At 37.3% G+C, this 16,881-nt stretch overlaps 1 protein-coding gene across 2 annotated transcripts in view; it reads left to right on the plus strand.

Annotated features, from left to right (window-relative positions):
• The window catches only part of LOC113077738 (BMP-2-inducible protein kinase-like), a 31,434-nt gene that overhangs the window by 1,570 nt on the left and 12,983 nt on the right, over positions 1–16,881 (plus strand). For both annotated transcript variants that reach the window (XM_026250022.1, XM_026250023.1), the window contains exons 2-6: positions 13,462–13,580; positions 13,661–13,766; positions 14,260–14,402; positions 15,543–15,664; positions 16,489–16,570. In XM_026250022.1, the coding sequence (XP_026105807.1) occupies positions 13,462–13,580; positions 13,661–13,766; positions 14,260–14,402; positions 15,543–15,664; positions 16,489–16,570 (572 nt within the window). The remainder of the gene's footprint in view (positions 1–13,461; positions 13,581–13,660; positions 13,767–14,259; positions 14,403–15,542; positions 15,665–16,488; positions 16,571–16,881) is intronic.

Below are 16,881 nucleotides of genomic sequence, written 5' to 3' on the forward strand. Positions count from 1 at the left end.
TCAGTATGTCGTAGTGTTTACTATGTTTTAGTGTATTGTTTTGCTCGGCGTCATCTAAAATGCTCAATCTTGCTCACAGTTCTGTCATGTAATATGACTGTAATACATGTACTAGAGTGACTGTATCCCATGCAAGTGTTGTCTGTTCTGTGAGTTAACAGCAACTTGGCAACACCAAACTTGCTGACTGGACACAATTATGTAATTTGCCATTGGTGCAAAAGTTCACCCTCACAAACAACTGTTGAGTTTGAAAAGTGATTTTATTCTTGATTTCCACTGGGTTGTTTTATTCAATTTTTACATTCTCACATCATTTACTCACCCTCATGTGGTTACAAACCTGAACTTTTCTTTTCTTTCTTTTCATTTGAAGGTAATAAAAAGTGTTGGTAACTAAATAGTTTTGGTGGCCATTGACTTCCAGTGTATGAACTTAAAACATTTCTAAAAATATCTGATTTTATGTTCTACAGAAGAAAGTAAGTCATGTCTGAAACAACATAAAGTTAAGTAAATGACAGGTTTTTTTTTTCTTTTTGGGTGGACTAATCCCTTTTAATTTGTCTACCTGTACAAAATAACTCCACAATCCAAAAGTGTCTTCTCAGTGTCTCATTAGTGAATGTTCTCCATAAAGCCTATTTTATACAGTATGTATATTTTGTGTCATGCATGGGCAATATTTATTTTCGTTACAATAAACACCCATTTAGCTGCAGTCAACAAACCTGGCTAAGTTATTAATGTCTACTGTTAATTTGACGGTCTTAGGGGCCGTTCACATATTGCGCCTAAAAACGCGTGGAAAACGCTAGGTGCGCCGCTTTCTCCTTCTTTCCAAAGCGCTCCGGCAAAGGCGCTCCTGAAGCGTCTGCCTTTGCTAAGCAACCATGACGTGCTCTCTCCATGAAGACGCGGAAATTTCAGCAAAGGATAAATGGATTTGCAGCACAAAAAAATCGCCCTCAGTAGCTCCGCTACTAAATTTATTTCAAAATGGCAATCCATATACAGCTATGAACAGCTCATCTTGGCTGAGTTTTCAACGTTGTTACGGGAAAGGATGAAGCTGATTGGTTAGTTCTTGTCACATGACCTGCGGTGCGCTTGCAGCATTCTGAAAAGTTGATGTTTTTAACTCGATGCGGTGTGGAAGCGCCTGGAAAAAAACGGGCGTGTCGCGACCGCGTCGCTTCCATTATGAGCGCGCATGCCGCACGCATACATTGGAAATAACGAACTTGCGCACGCAAAAGACGCGATATGTGAACGCTCCCTTAAAGGGATAATTCACCCATGAATACAAATTCTGTCATTTACTCACCCCCATGTCATTTTAAATTTCATTTATTCTATGGAACACAACAAAAGATTTATTGTATGGAAAAAGACAGTGACATTCTGAAACAAAATGTTACTAAGTGATGATTTTTTTTTTCATGTTGATGACTCACATTATCTGCATGCTGTTGGAGTGATGGATAGGTGGTTTGTGGCCCTGTTGTTGTTTTTTTGACCACCTGTTGAAAGGTGCAGCACTCCATCCTGTGATGGAAGTTGATTCTTTTGTGTTTGCTCATTGAGCCTCACTGTATTTCCCTCTGATGACCACCATGCTTCCTTATTATTATTCCAATAAATTATTTCAAGTAACTCATTAAAAACATCTGGGGCCAGAATTACTAAACAGGGCAATTAGAGTGAGGGCGCAATTCCAATAAAGTGCCAATGGGAGTGGAAATTTATGCGTGTGATTTACTGACAATGTGCAAATTAAAGAAGACCGATGCAGTCAGATCATTTCCATTATGATTAACACAATCTACCAAGAGCAACGCAAATTAGTGTCTGTTTTAAGACATTCTTTTTTGGAGCGTTAAATAATGGCACAAATCCTGACTGTACTATTTTAACATGTTAACTATTTTACTTTTGATATAGTCCAGAAATGAAATCTTTAATGCAGTAAAATGGCTGATTTTCATCTGTGTTAAATGCAGTATGCATCATCAACAAGCTTTGTGTGGTTTCTTAATGGTCAGTAAGTCGGCCACCTGCTCCCTTTTCTCTCAATGAGCCCTGTAAGGACTGCTTTCTTTTGTCAACAAACCTGGTCATGACTCAAGTGTTTTGCCTTGTTTCACTTCTTTATTATGTGGCTGGCAGAATCCGCTTTGGTCGTTGATCTCTTACTAAAACAATATCTGTTAGAGTCATTTGACACCAAACTGGTTCTGAGCGGTTCTAAGGACATTCTGCTGCACTTTTGATTGGAGTAGTACTGGTCTGACCTTGAGTTGTGTGTGGAGGTGTCACCCCACTCACTGAGCATGTGCTGGGTGAATGACTGTGCTAAGAGCCACTCAGTTTTCCTTATCGTCCTTCGTACTCTCTATAGGGTCTGTATGTCCTACTGACAGTTGAGGGCGTTGATGGAGTTCAGTTATCTGTCAACCCAGACATTTCAGCCTTGGTTTCTTTATGTTGATGTTATGGCCTCTGTTGTGTTGATTTATTGATTTACTGTTTCTCAGAATGGAGTGCATGTGTGTTTTGTGACATGGGAAGGCAACTTTGAGTATCAATACTGGCATAGACAGTCCCTGTCAGTTTTATTTTTCTGGCCTAGTTTCACTTATCACAAATAACTTTGACCTTTTCTCTTTCATCAGTTTAAAGGGGTCATGAAAAAAAAAAAATATATAATATATAATTCTACCAATTTATTTCAGAGCGGTAGAAAAGAAAAAAAATCATAATTTGAACTAGGGAGTCAATTTTGAGTTTTAAAGGGTAAAACTTGTTTTTATTGTACAATTATGTTTTATATGTGTAATTATCAAGAACATTTTTATTCTCCATTTCATGACCCCATTTAAAGGGGGTGTGAAATGCTATTTCATGCATACTGAGTTTTTTACACTGTTAAAGAGTTGGATTCCCATGCTAAACATGGACAAAGTTTCAAAAATTAAGTTGTTCCAAAAATACCTCTTCCGGTTTGTCACAAGTTTCAGAAAGTTTTTTTCGAGTATGGGTCTGTGTGACGTTAAATGGAGCGGAATTTCCTTATATGGGTCCTAAGGGCACTTCTGCCGGAAGAGCGCGCGCTCCCGTATAGCAGAGACATTCACTGATCAGAGCGAGAGACATTCACTGATCAGAGCGAGAGAGCGAAATGTCACAAAAGAAGTGTGTTTTTGGTTGCCAGCGCAAGACAACCCTGCACAGATTACCAAAAAAAAAAAAAAACAGCATTAAGGGACCAGTGGATGGAGTTTATTTTTACAGAGCATCAACGGAGTTGTGCAAGTGTTTTTGTTTGTTCCCTGCATTTCGAAGATGCTTGTTTTACAAACAAGGCCCAGTTTGACGCCGGATTTGCACATCATTTATTTCTTAAGAATAATGCAGTCCCAACGAAAAAGGGTCACAATCGTGTGTTGGAACCGCAGGCGGTGAGTAAAACTGCTTCAAATATCTCTGTGTTGTTAACTTAGCTATCGGCGCGTAAGCACATCAAGTAAACAACATGTGATGTTGTCATCAAACTGCACTTTCCACATGTACACCTCGCGCTCATGATTCTTTAGCTCCGCCCACACGTCACGCCTCCAGCCGGTCGTGTTTTTCGGGGAAAAAACGGTACAGACTATCTTTCTCTTATAAATATAATAAAACTAAAGACTTTTTGGAGTTATGAAGGATGCAGTACTACTCTATAGGTACTCAAGATTAACAGGATATTGAGTGAAAACGAGCATTTCATCCCCCCCCTTTAAAGACCAACCAAAATGGTAAAATGTTTTGATCTTATTGCCATTCATTTCTTCATTCATTAACATTTCTTCTTAATTTTTTTTTGTTCAAAAGGCATCACAGCCAAAGAATGAGATAAGATTAAATAAAAATGCCTTTTGGATATCAGTCTTTCTGCACGTGTAGCTTCAAGAACTAGAATTTTGTGATATTATATGATAAAATTAATACATTTACCCTAAAATCCGGCCTATTCTAAGAGAGCTCCCACTTTGTATTTGATGTGCTTGAATATGTTAAAGTTGTGATGAAACAGAAGTAGCAACAGATCTTTTATTTCGTCTTGTGACATCTGAATAAATCGGATTATTGAAAAGGAAAAGAAAATGTGTAATGCAGACTCTATCCATTGGCTTTTGAATGGATAGAGGCCCATGTGAATGCGTGCCTACGATTGATTATTAAAAAGTGGGGAGCAGTTTAGGACGATTAAATAATTGGGGAAGTCCAGCATATATCACCAGAGTTTGATTTAAAAAAAACAAAACAAAAAAACAAATAAAGAACAGAACACTTACACAATAAAAATTAAGGGGCTCTATATGCAGACTATTAAGGGCTAAATTCTGCAAATCTAATAGAAATGATCAGTGATGATCCAATGATCAGTTTGGCATCACAAACCTTAAGCAGTCCTCTGTGAAAAAACAGTAGTCCTTTTAAGATTATCTAACTGTGATAGCTCTAATCCCTTTGTCTAAAACAGTATGTTGCGTGTTGTTAATGGTTTTGGCAACTGTTTAGTGTTTTGTCTGGCATCTGACCAGACCCACTTGTCCTCCTAAATAATGCAGATTGCTTTGATGGCAGAGTGAGACTGCTAGCTTTTTTTATTAGATGTCTTTTAGATGTGCTTTATATTGATGGTGAGAGTATGTGGAGTTATAGCGAACACGCGTCCTATCAGTTAAACGCTAAACATTTATTCTGTCTTTCTGGTATGTTTTATGGTTAAAAAAATAAATAAATAAATAATAATAATAAACAAGATGGACAAGTGGCTTTAAAAATAAAAGATGCATGCTTGTTATGCATTGCATGGGGTGTGTGCATTTGTTGAGGTCATGATTTTGAAGCTCTTCTCTGGAATTTGGGAGCAAATGATCACCCATTCCTAATAATAATAATAAAAGAGCAACAGCTAACACTAACATGAGAGACTGCCTTGTATATAAACCGTATAAAGATATTGAGAAATAACACTTGTCCCTGTGAAATGGCCAATTGTTCATGAGTTTCATTTGTTTGAAAATCTGCATCCAGTCCTTATTTATTTTAATGATTATACTGTAGCTGAAAAAAAAAATGCTTCGTGTCGTAACTATTACGTTTTTAAATCTGTTGACCACTTTGTTGATCAGGTCAGGCTGAATAGTTCTTCTTTAGCCACAATGGGTTGCATCCATTATTAAGCAGTTTTTCATGTAAACATACAAGATGAAACAGATGTGACAGTTGCAAAACATCTTGCTGTCTTTTCAGCATTGTAATCAAGTTTTTTTAATGTGTTTTTTACTTGCCACCTGAGGTACCAGCATTCTGGGCCATTTTCCAGTGTACGTGATGTTTTTTTGAGTGCAGATACATTTAAAATGTCTTTTAGATCTTGGCCTAAGGATGTGGCCTTGCATGGTTTAGTTCCCCAAAATCCTTCCTTTTATATAATGTTAAAAAGGTTAGAGGCTAAAGGCCAATAAGATCAGGGCTACATGTTTGAGAACTATTTGAAGTACATCAACAAATATTTGCCAAGGAACATAGTTTTCAAAAAAAAAAAATTCTTATACTTTCAACCAAATGTTTATGTTGATGTTAATGAATGCTAATTTGTTAGTAATTTGCTAATTTCTTTCTTTAAGGCCCAATCCCAATTCTATTTTATACCCCCTTCCCCTACCCCTTCCCCTTGGGACACCACTACTATACCGTCACACGTCATTATACTTAGTGTAGCTCATACAATACACACATATACTGGTGTGCATTAGAGCCTTTAATTATCATTCTGTATTAATGCGCTGCTTACTGACACACACACACAAACACGTTGGAAATTACGCAGCTCACACATCCAGGAGAAAATAAACTTGTCAACACTGCCCCACAACTTTTAATAAATACAGTTTAAATACTGTGTCTCTACATTATATTATATTTTACAGCAACAAGAGGATGATATCACTGTTTTTAAGTGAACTCGCTCTAAAAAGAGAAACGCACAGATGTGCATACATGCAACTTCCATCTCTCTCTCTCTCTTTCTCTCTCTCAAATTGGCAATATTTGAGAAAAGGGTTTAGCGATTTCTAACTATTGGGGGACTACTCCACCTCGATGTCTATGGTGGTTATCGCCCTGATCAGACATGAAAATATGATGACGTTAGCAAATATTAGCAATTTTTTGCAAACATTTCTTTGAGTAACATGACAATATAATGACGCCTGGCTCTTCCCCTTCCACTCCAACCAAAAGAGAATCGAGACACCCCTACCCCTTCACGTTAATCACGTGGGGAAAGGGAAAGGTGTAAGACAATGATTTACTCTTTTTGTAATTTGCTTTCTGATTTTTTTGTTCATTGAAAGCAAAACTATTTTTAGTGGTAGATGGACAGCTGTTAATTTAAGAGTCTCATGAAATTTCTCAGCAAAATATTGGTTTGCTGGTTGTAATAGATACATTTACCTGAATGACATTTCTCTTTGGGGGAATGTTTTTGCTAGAAATATGCAGCACTTCTAAGTGAAAGTTTTTTTGTATTCATAAAGTCTGTGAGAAAGAAACAAGAGTTCCAAGTTCCAAAAAGAAGACAACCTCATGTTGCCATCAAGGAGGTTGTTGCAAAGTGCAGAATCTCTAAGCTTTTCACCAAAAGAAGACATGTCTCTGTTTTTAGGTCAGCTTGTGTCAGAGATAAATTTGTGAGCATCATTGTGGTGTAACTTGGAGGACTCAAAGGAAATTGATTAGCCAGTGTTTTTAACAGCTATGTGTGAGCTGCATGTGGGTCGTTGGTTTTTATGAAAGATTACTCTGGTAAAATAAGATCCGGCTTACCGACCTGGGGTATGTCAGGCAGGTCTGAAAAGACAAAAAAGGACAACTGCTGTATTTCAGTAGTATAAATGAATATTATACAAATTCGTTTTTACTGAGCAGTTATAATCTTGTTTCAGTGTCTGTTTGAGTGTTGTTGGTTCATCTGATTTGATAAAAATCACCCTTTTGTGCCAATATGGAACATACATATTATGCAGTACATAAATATCAAGATCTATATTAAATTCTGTCAAACACCTGAAAATATTGATGTTTTTTTTAAGCTATATTGCTCAGCTTTAATGCGGCGTCATCAGTATTGCTGTAGTATGAAATGACCCAGAACAAGCAGGCAAATGTCCTCTGTTTGCTCTCTTCTGCACAGCAGTATAAACATTTGTGATCGTCAGCACATCAGGCTGCTGTGGGGGGATTCCATTTCTGGCTCTATTACTGGAATGGAGAAGGTCTAAACTTAGGCTAGATCTGCAGGAACATCCATGCAGAACAATGCCATTTGCTAGGGACTTATTGTTCCTTTGGATTTGTCCATCCTTTAAATTTTTCTGAAAGGATGGGGGGTTGAAAAAGTAATAAATAGTACATCTAACTTTTTTTTTTAATATAAATATAAACACAGCATACCGTTAATTCAGGGAAGTAGGCCATTCCTTTGTTGTATGGCTTTTCTTGCTTTAAAATGTTTCATGCTGTTCTATAAAATTACAGAAATTACGCAATCATAATATATTACAAAATAATATTGTCAACACTTTAAAAAAAGTTGATGTACATTCATGTATGCTAACTCTCAAACCCACACTGAGCCATGGGAAGTGTAGCTTTTTATTTACATCCTGTTGGGTTTCATCCTGTTCAACATCCTGTTCTTTTCTTCATTTCCATTCTGTTGAGTTTAATCCTATTCATTTTCCTGCTAACAAAATAAAAATAATTAAATTAGCTGTGCTTCACCAGAGCACATTTCTCAAAGTCTTGCACACCTTTGTATGGAATTGCTTAAATATGCCTGTTTTTTATATATATATATATATATATATATATATATATATATATATACATACACACACACACACACACACACACACACACACATATATATATATTTTTTTTTTTCAATGATAACCAAAACCATTGAATTTTCAGAATTTTCATTTTTAGGTGGAAAATCTTAAGAACATATGTACAGAGATTAATACAAGCCTAGATTCTCACAAATGAGCTTCACTTCTGCCAGATTATGAGGTGACTAATGCTGACATCCAACTAAAAGAGAGGAAGCTAAACCACTGGCCTTACACTGGCCTGCTCCATCAGCAGGAATCAGCAGCACTTACACTGCCAATGCTGTGGATTTCGTGTGAGGAATCGCATTCGGATAGGCAGCTGACAGCTGTGTGTATGTTTTCCTGATGTCCCTCAGATTAACTAAATGTGTAATTGGCCTTGATACTGTTTTAGATCACAGGAAGAAGTAACGGAGTATGTCAGAATAGCACCTGACCTATATCAGTAATAATCCAGTGTAATTTAGGCCAATCATCAGTGTTACGAGTATGATTTTATGGCAAGGCTACACTTCCTCTTTCTCAATAAAAACAGCCTGCTTACACATCATTTCTTGTCATGTTATTCAAGACACTTTTTGTTAGTGTCAGTGTATTTTATTGTCCTGCTAACACAAAATATTGCTGTGTATGGGTCTGTAGTTCACCCATCAATTCTGTGATCACATTTTCACCCTTATAGCATTCCAAACCTGACTTTTAGCAAAACACACAAGAATATGTTTTATGTTTTAAGTATTTTTGTCTAAAAGGGTGAATGAATATACCCAAAACATTTTTCAAAACATCTTTTGTCTTTTACAGAAAGATCGATGTCAGCCACTCATGTTATGAAGGTCATGGGGTGAGCAAATTATTACATAATTGTCATTTTTGGGTGAAGACTCCAATGCATAAGAATATTTTTGTGCATTTTTACACCTCTCGAGCCACTTGGGTTTAGTGATATGAAGCATGTTGGTGTGAGACTGAACTGTTCCTTGTCTGTATTAGTCATCAGCAGCATGCATCTGCTTCCTTTGCTCAATGTCAGGGTGAACCCTGACACACTTTTTTTTGAGATGTGACTGAAATCTCTATTCAGTGCACTTTGTTCAGTCTTTGCACTTGGATATGGTTCGTGGTACTGTTATTGGGTTTCACACTATATGTGCAGCTCATTGTTACTTAGGGATGGAACGATACATGTATTTGTACCGAACCGTCACAGTACAGACATCTCGGTTCGGTGAATGAGGCCTTATAATGAATAGAAACAATTCACCCCCACTCCAGAAGGGAGCGCCCGCACCAATGCAATGCTGTTTGATACCCAAGGCAAGGAACTCGACCGCAAGTTGAAGTCCGGTGGAGGCTGCCATCTTTTAGCAGAACTTCACTTGCGTTAGCATTCCCATTCATTTTGGCGTCACTTTGACAGCGAATAACTTTACATCTGAGGCGTTTAAAGACTCCGTTTGTCCATTATTTATTTCTAAAGATACACGACAATGTATAAAGGGCTCCATTACCTTCTATGTTACATTTATGGCCCCGTATAAACAGTTTTTGTAAAAAATAGGCTAACGATTGCGTCATAACCACTTGACTCTCTGTCGCATTACCGTACAGACAGGAGGAGAAGCTCGCAGGCAATTAACTTAATATGGCGTACTGGCGTTACATTTTAAAATACTATACAAAATAATTAATCAGAATACTTACTCCTGCTCACTCACGACAAAGAACTCCCCGCTCAAGCTCGCCGTCTCTGCAAGATTAACGATGGCAGTTTGCACGCACAGCTACTAGAACATTTACATCTGTCAGACAGGTTGCTGACGTCGTCAAGCTTCGTTTGAGTCTGCGCGTCAGAAACGGAAGTGCTTAAAAAAGCTAAAAATGGGCTTCACTTGTCTCAATTGAGTTCCAATGGGGTCTCTGTGTACATTTCTTTTACTGTCTATGCATGAGTTGCGCACTTGAAAACAAAGCCAGTAGGACTGGGCAAAAAAATAGATTTTTCGATTAATAGTTTTTTTTTTAAATGACGTCGATTCGATATTGATTCTCAGAAGCCATGAATCAATCTTTTCCATCATTTATTTCAGCAAACATTTAAAATAAGATCTGATTAATGCGAATCTTTTCATTGGTCTTCTCCACCAGATGTCACCTATGTCGCCTGGCCCATTTAAAGTACTCGCTTGCACTAGCCCGAGTGGATAAGCGGCTATTCAGTGCTTATAATGACGGAGCTACTGCTGACAAGAAAACAAAGCAATATGCACAATTTGCAGTGCTCAGGTAAAACTATATAGGAATACAAAAAAAAACCTGCGGAAGCATTTGATATCACTCGTAAATAAGGTGCCTTCATTTCCGCAATGAATGGTGGATGGTGCAACGCACTGTTGTTTACACAAGCGAGGACGATTTTTTTTTTTTTTTTTTTACCACTAAATTACCATTGTTACATTTTAAAACATTTTAAATAAGTTACAATAAAATATTTGAAAAAATATTCAATTTATGTTTAAAAGTGTACCTGGGCAAAAACTGAATTTTTACCTCCGACCTCGCATGAGTTTTCTTCATGTCAGTCCAGTCAACTGGAGCAATGCGTAATTATATCCAATACAGGCATGAAGGCGTTAACTTGGAGACTATCAAAAGCCAGCTAATTTCAGTCACGTCATTCACTGCGATCCCAAATAAAGACTAAAGACCCATTTCGGTGGTGCAGGATGTCCAGGTGCTTTCTGAAATTCTGTTGGTGTGCTTTTCGTTATCTCTGCGTGCCTGCGAATTCAGTTCCTGCAGAGCATGATTTTGTTTAAAGTGCAGGAATTGTTAATCACCTCAGGTCCTGTCTGTCTTTTTGTTTATGTTTTTAGATGATAGCCAACACTATGAAGTATGTTTTTAAAAGCCATTTTAATGCTATTCCTTGATGAAATTTCATTGAACATGCATCATCCTTTCAGTTTCGTGGTTCAATCCGATCAAGTGTTTACATGCACTCTGAATCGTTTTAGAAGAGGAATAAAACCACCCCCTTCAATTCGATCAAAATTCCATTCTGATTAAGTTCAGTTAGATCGATTAAGGTGTTTACATGAAAGTCTTTCAATCTGATTGCGCCGTCAGTCCAGTTACAAACGGATTATTTGGTTGCGTAAACATAGCCACAGAGCTCTAGTTCACCGACAGTCTCTAAAAAATTGCTTTTAAAATCACATTAGATTTTTTTGCACAACCCTAGCCGACTCTGAATTCGTTCTCTTACAGACTGGCAAAAATGTCCATATTTGTGATGTATCTGAATGCTAAACTATTTTATTTATTTAATAAATCGTTGCATTGACACTGTTATCGATTAGCAATGAGCTCTTTTACTCAGAAGCGGTGCTTCGTTTAACAGAGCGGCCATATTGAGCATTTCATTTTTCTCCATTCAAAACTATACTCGTGACAAGTCTTGTTTATTTTACTGTCTTTAACATCACTAGAGTGACGTTTACCATTTTAAAGATTTAAGTTGATGTTTTGATAAAAAAAAAAAAAAAATGAAAAGGTAAAAAAAAAAAAACGCATACAGGGATGAATATTTTACAACAAAAACAATAAAAATGCATAGTTGTATTTAGAAAATAGGTAAGGTGAATTTCCATATTATGTTAATCTGAAGTCTTTAAGTCACAAACGCAATTGTTTGGGGGGATTTCTTTGCAACACTGTTTTTCTCCACCTCTTCAAGGTCCCGATTAGTTGGTCTCCATACGAATACTTTTTCAATTCAGGGCGGCTAAACAAGCATGAGTTTGTTACGCAACAAGGGCAGCATTGTGGGTCCTCCTTTGTGTCAGGGCTGAGGGCCGCTCCGTGACTCAGCATGCTGTTAATGAGAAAAGACTTGCCAGTCATACGTTGCCAGGATTCATTCACACTGGAACTGATGGGAGAAGTGTTGTGGAGGCATGGCGTCCTTCTTCACTGCATGTTGTTTCAGAGCTCTTCGCCACTGTGTAGGCAGTCAGTACTCCCATTCATTGAGTTCTGATGAAGCACAGAGGCTTAAGCCAGGTGGCTAGATCTGAAAATGTTGGGCTTTATTTTATAAAGTGCCTTTAAAGTAGCTTTTCAAAGCACTGATATATATCAATATATGCACAATATAATCAATACAATAAATAAAATCAGCAAGCAATTGCAAGTAAAAAAACAAAAAAAGGTCTTAAGTAGAACTTTAAAAACATCATAATTCTGAACTTCCCTAAGTTCAAGAGGCAGAGAATTCCAAAGGACAGGAGCATAGAAAGAGAAAGCCTCATCACCCATAGATCTTAGACGTGTTTGAGGAACAACCTTTGAGCTTTGTAAAAATCGATGTGTTTCAGAAAGGAGGGGTATCAATGTCATATGGCCCTTTTAATCATGACAGCCATTATTGTGTTTTTTCCCTTTTATCTTAATATCTGGTGTATGGCTTCAGAGGAGTTACAATTTTAGCACACAAGTTGTGTGAATTACTTTTATGGAAGTTTAAAGATGCTTTTTTTTTCTTAATTTTTGAAGTTGTGTTCCACAGAATAAAACCGGTCACATGCATGTGGAATAATACTGAGAAAATGTCAGAATTTCATTTTTAGGTGAACAAACCTTGTTAGGTTGTCTTTCTCCTAAGGCGACTGCCAACAGTGAGCCAATCCCTAACTTGGCTTAAGACTGCCTCTATTCCATCATACTTTCCTCCTGTAAATGCATTTCATGTATTGAGCCACGCTGGAAGGACATTTTGAACTGTCTGTCTCGTTAAAAATGAACAAGAGTAACAGAGGGTCACACAGAAGATGCCTGAACTCATCTCGGGTTGATACAAAGTTCAGCCTCTTCTGTCCTTTAAATTCTGTCAACTCATTCATCCAGGAGCACTTCCAGCTTTCGACGAGAGAAAAAGAAAACTAAAGCAGAATGAAAGAACTCCATTACAAAAGGTGACTTCCATGTTCTTCAAAAATGAGACGTGGGCAGTAGTAATGGGTTTTAAATTGTTCATTTCCGACTCTCGTTTATGGTGCACAGTGCTACCCACAACTCGTTCTGTTGAAATGGCAATGCAGTTTCTGCCAGTGACATCAGCCATTTTGCTATCCATCACCATCTCTCCAGATCCCCACCCTTTATAGACATGTCAATAAACCCACACATAAAACATGTTCATATTTTTGTTTTATATATTTATATTAAAATAGAAATAAAATTGAGAGTAATAAAGCAATTACGTGTTATTTTTATTGTTTACCTTATTTTTTTTTGTACACATTTTTATTTAATGTATTGTAGAACCCTCCTGAAGTTCCTCTTTGAATTAACTTTGTTGGGGAAACTCAAAATGTGTGTTTTTATTTGTGTGTACATCTGTCTTTTGTCAAGTAGATGTTCTCAGTGTCAATTGCTTGATGTTTATCAGTGGGGAAATGTATGGCGTCTGAACTAACCATCTGTATTTGTGTGTTTGTGTATCCAGGAGGTTTCTCCATGGTGTTTCTGGCCCGCACACACAGTGGAGTAAGATGTGCCCTGAAAAGAATGTATGTGAACAATGTCCACGATTTGAACATCTTCAAGCGGGAGATCACAATCATGGTGAGTCGAGCTGGGGTGTGTCATTTGGGTGAGTACACCAGGATATCACGTTTCCAAAAGCTTTTTTTATGTCCCCTTAGAAAGAGTTGTCGGGCCACAAGAACATTGTGCGGTATCTGGACTCGAGCACCAATGCGGTCGGAGACAGTGTCTGGGAGGTTCTGATTCTGATGGAGTATTGCAAGGGTAAAACAGCTTCCAGTTAAACTATGTTCTAAACATTTTGCGCACTAAACATTATCATTTTTAATCAGATTTCCACACAACTTTGTAGAGACAGCTGTTTTAAAGGACTGTTAACAGAACAAACATCCTGAATTTAGAGTATTTCTGATTAAGAGCCAGTACTTGGTTTGAAGATTTGGTTTTTGAGGCGTTGAAATGGATCTGGTTTCCGCAGCCAACTGATCAAACTGTTGCTATGGTTCTAAAAACTAAAACAATCAAATTTAGTTTTTTGTTATTTTTAAGTAAGCTTTATTGCTGATTCAAAATATGAATACATTTTGAAGCTTATTTAAAATATGAATAAATACTGTACTAGTATATAAATAAAACTAAAATAACATTGAACAATTAAACTGGATTATTTTAAGACCTCGGTTTGCCCGCCAGTCTCCTGAAATCCCTAATCTGATCCTGCTTTGTGTGTTGACTGAATGAATGTGTTGCCATCCAGCTGGTCAGGTGGTGAAGCAGATGAATCAGCGGCTGCATATAGGATTCACAGAAGTGGAGGTGCTCAACATATTCTGTGACGCATGTGAAGCTGTTGCCAGACTCCACCAGTGTAAAACTCCAATCATTCACAGAGACCTAAAGGTACAGGAAAGAAAATTGCTTTATATTTCTAAGCAATATAATGTAAATGCCGTTATTTTAAATGGTTCACTGAAGGTGTGAAGTTGTAGGCACAAGTACAGACACGTCTGGCGTTTTCGTCCGTGTGATTTTATACATTTTGGAGAGCAAGTATAAGGCACTCTGGCTAATCACTCGTATTCTTTTGTCTGACTGAATTAGCCTGGCTGAAAGGGTATATTGAAGACACTCCTTGTCAGTTTAGGGAACCATGTGCTGAGCGTTCCAGTTCAACACACTAATACTAGACATGATCTCTCAAACCAATTACTCTGTTCACAAACATTATTAATGGCAAGCATTAGCGCAACACAGGCAAAGACAGGCATGCAATGCAGTGTCTGTGAATAACAGCAGTGCTTGAAAGAAGCAAGGCCGCCCTTTTGGCAGAAAAGTGTGGGAACAGGCCAGTGGTGCCATTCAAACAAACACTTTTTCCCACCAGTCAAAACCAGTCACAGTCTAAAATAATTGGCAAATTATTGAACACTGAAGTGGAAGCAATTTGTTCACTCATTTGTCATAGAGGGATTTCCTCATATTGTTGATTTTCTTATGACATAAGGTGATGAGGACCACTGGTTGTCAAGAACAAAATAAATGATGTTAATGTACTGTAATAGTCAGTTCAGGTCTGCTGAAGACATACGATTTGTGTGGACAATTTTGTTTGATGTTTCTGTCAATATAATATTATTTTGCAAAGAAGCATGCATGTTCTGTAAATACTTGCTCAGGATATTCCAAATTGACTAGTTGTAACTGGTTTACTTCCTCTTTTTGTGTCTTTGTGCATTAACCCATTTAATCCCATGAGTGACATTTGTGACATTTAGTACTAAACGTACTAAAAGGAATTGACGTTTTTTTTTTGGCACATTGTCAATAAAGAGTGCATACTGTCTTTAATGTAAAATATCAAGTTTGTGCCTTTTAAAAATGTCTGTGTATAATGTAATAATTATGTTTAAATGAAGTACTTCATTAAATGTCCTTCTTCCTCTCCTGCCTCTGTCACTTGACCTATAAAAAATTATAGTGCTTCTACTTAAAGATCACCAACAAGTGTGTGTGTGTGTGTGTGTGTGTGTGTGCTGACAGGTAGAAAACATTCTCCTAAATGACCAGGGAAACTACGTCTTGTGTGACTTTGGAAGTGCCACACATAAAGTTCTGCTTCCACATAAAGATGGAATAGCAGCGGTGGAGGACGAGATCAAGAAGTAAGAATTTCCACAGAACAGTGTGGAGTTCTGTAATACAGTGGGGAATTTTTTACAAATATTTTGTTGTGTGTGTGTGTGTGTGTTACCTACAATGATTGTATAGTTTGGGAAAATGTCAAGCACTTACTACTTACGATTACATCTCTCTGGATTACTTAATACATTTAATATACTTTCAAAAGTAATTAATTCCTGTGGCAAAGTTTAATTTCTGGCAGCCATTATTCTTCAGTGTCACATGATCCTTAAGAAATCATTCTAATATGCTGATTTGGTGCTCAGGAAACATTTCTTATTAATGTTGAAATGGTACTGCTTAATATTTTCATGAAAACCGTGATCATTTCTAGATAATATATACAATGTTTAAAAGAACATAATTTATTTAGATAACAAACAAACAATTTTGTAACATTGGAAATGTCTTTACTGTTACTTTTAATCAATTGAATGTGTCCTGATCCAGATTTAATTGTGTGTGTGTGTGTGTGTGTGTGTGTGTGTGTGTGTGTTTTGATAGAATGCTATGTATTGTAGTTCGAGTGTCAAACTTTTTTTTTTTTTTTTAGAGAAAATTGGTGTTTTTTTATTTTTTTTTTACACCAAGTTACAGAAAATGGGTGTTGCCCCAGAGCAGTGGGTGGATTTGCGGTTTTGTGAAGCTCATTGGTGCATCAGATTTACAATTTGTGCCTGTAATCTTGAAGAATTTACTAAATGTTTTAAGCTTGTCTAGATGATGTAATTTCTTATTACTAGTTCTGGTGTGTCAGAAAGTTAAGTCTTTTAAACCTTGGATTATTTTCATTCTTCTCTGCTAGGTACACAACTCTGTCATACCGTGCCCCAGAGATGATCAACTTGTACCAAGGGAAAGCCATCACCACAAAGGCTGATATCTGGGTATGCACTGAACACAAACATACAAACACACGCGCAGTCGCACACACAGAGACACAGACGCACATTCTCCCCTGTCTCTCTCTTCCTCATCTCCACCCACTCATTCTCTTTTATGTCCCTCTTTCTCTCTCTCTCTCGTCATTCTCCAGAACATTACACAAGCTGGAGAGCTGGTTTGGTCAGACTGACACAGCAGACACAGAAGCCAAACCGGTTTGCTGCATAAATAAGGGCTCTTAGGAGTGTGCTTTACAGCCATCCTTGAAATCCTGGCTTTGTTTCAAAGTTGGTTCCTTTGTTGTTTTGCTTTG

The sequence above is a fragment of the Carassius auratus genome, chromosome 5 (assembly GCF_003368295.1).
Source record: "Carassius auratus strain Wakin chromosome 5, ASM336829v1, whole genome shotgun sequence".
Lineage (NCBI taxonomy): Eukaryota > Metazoa > Chordata > Actinopteri > Cypriniformes > Cyprinidae > Carassius > Carassius auratus.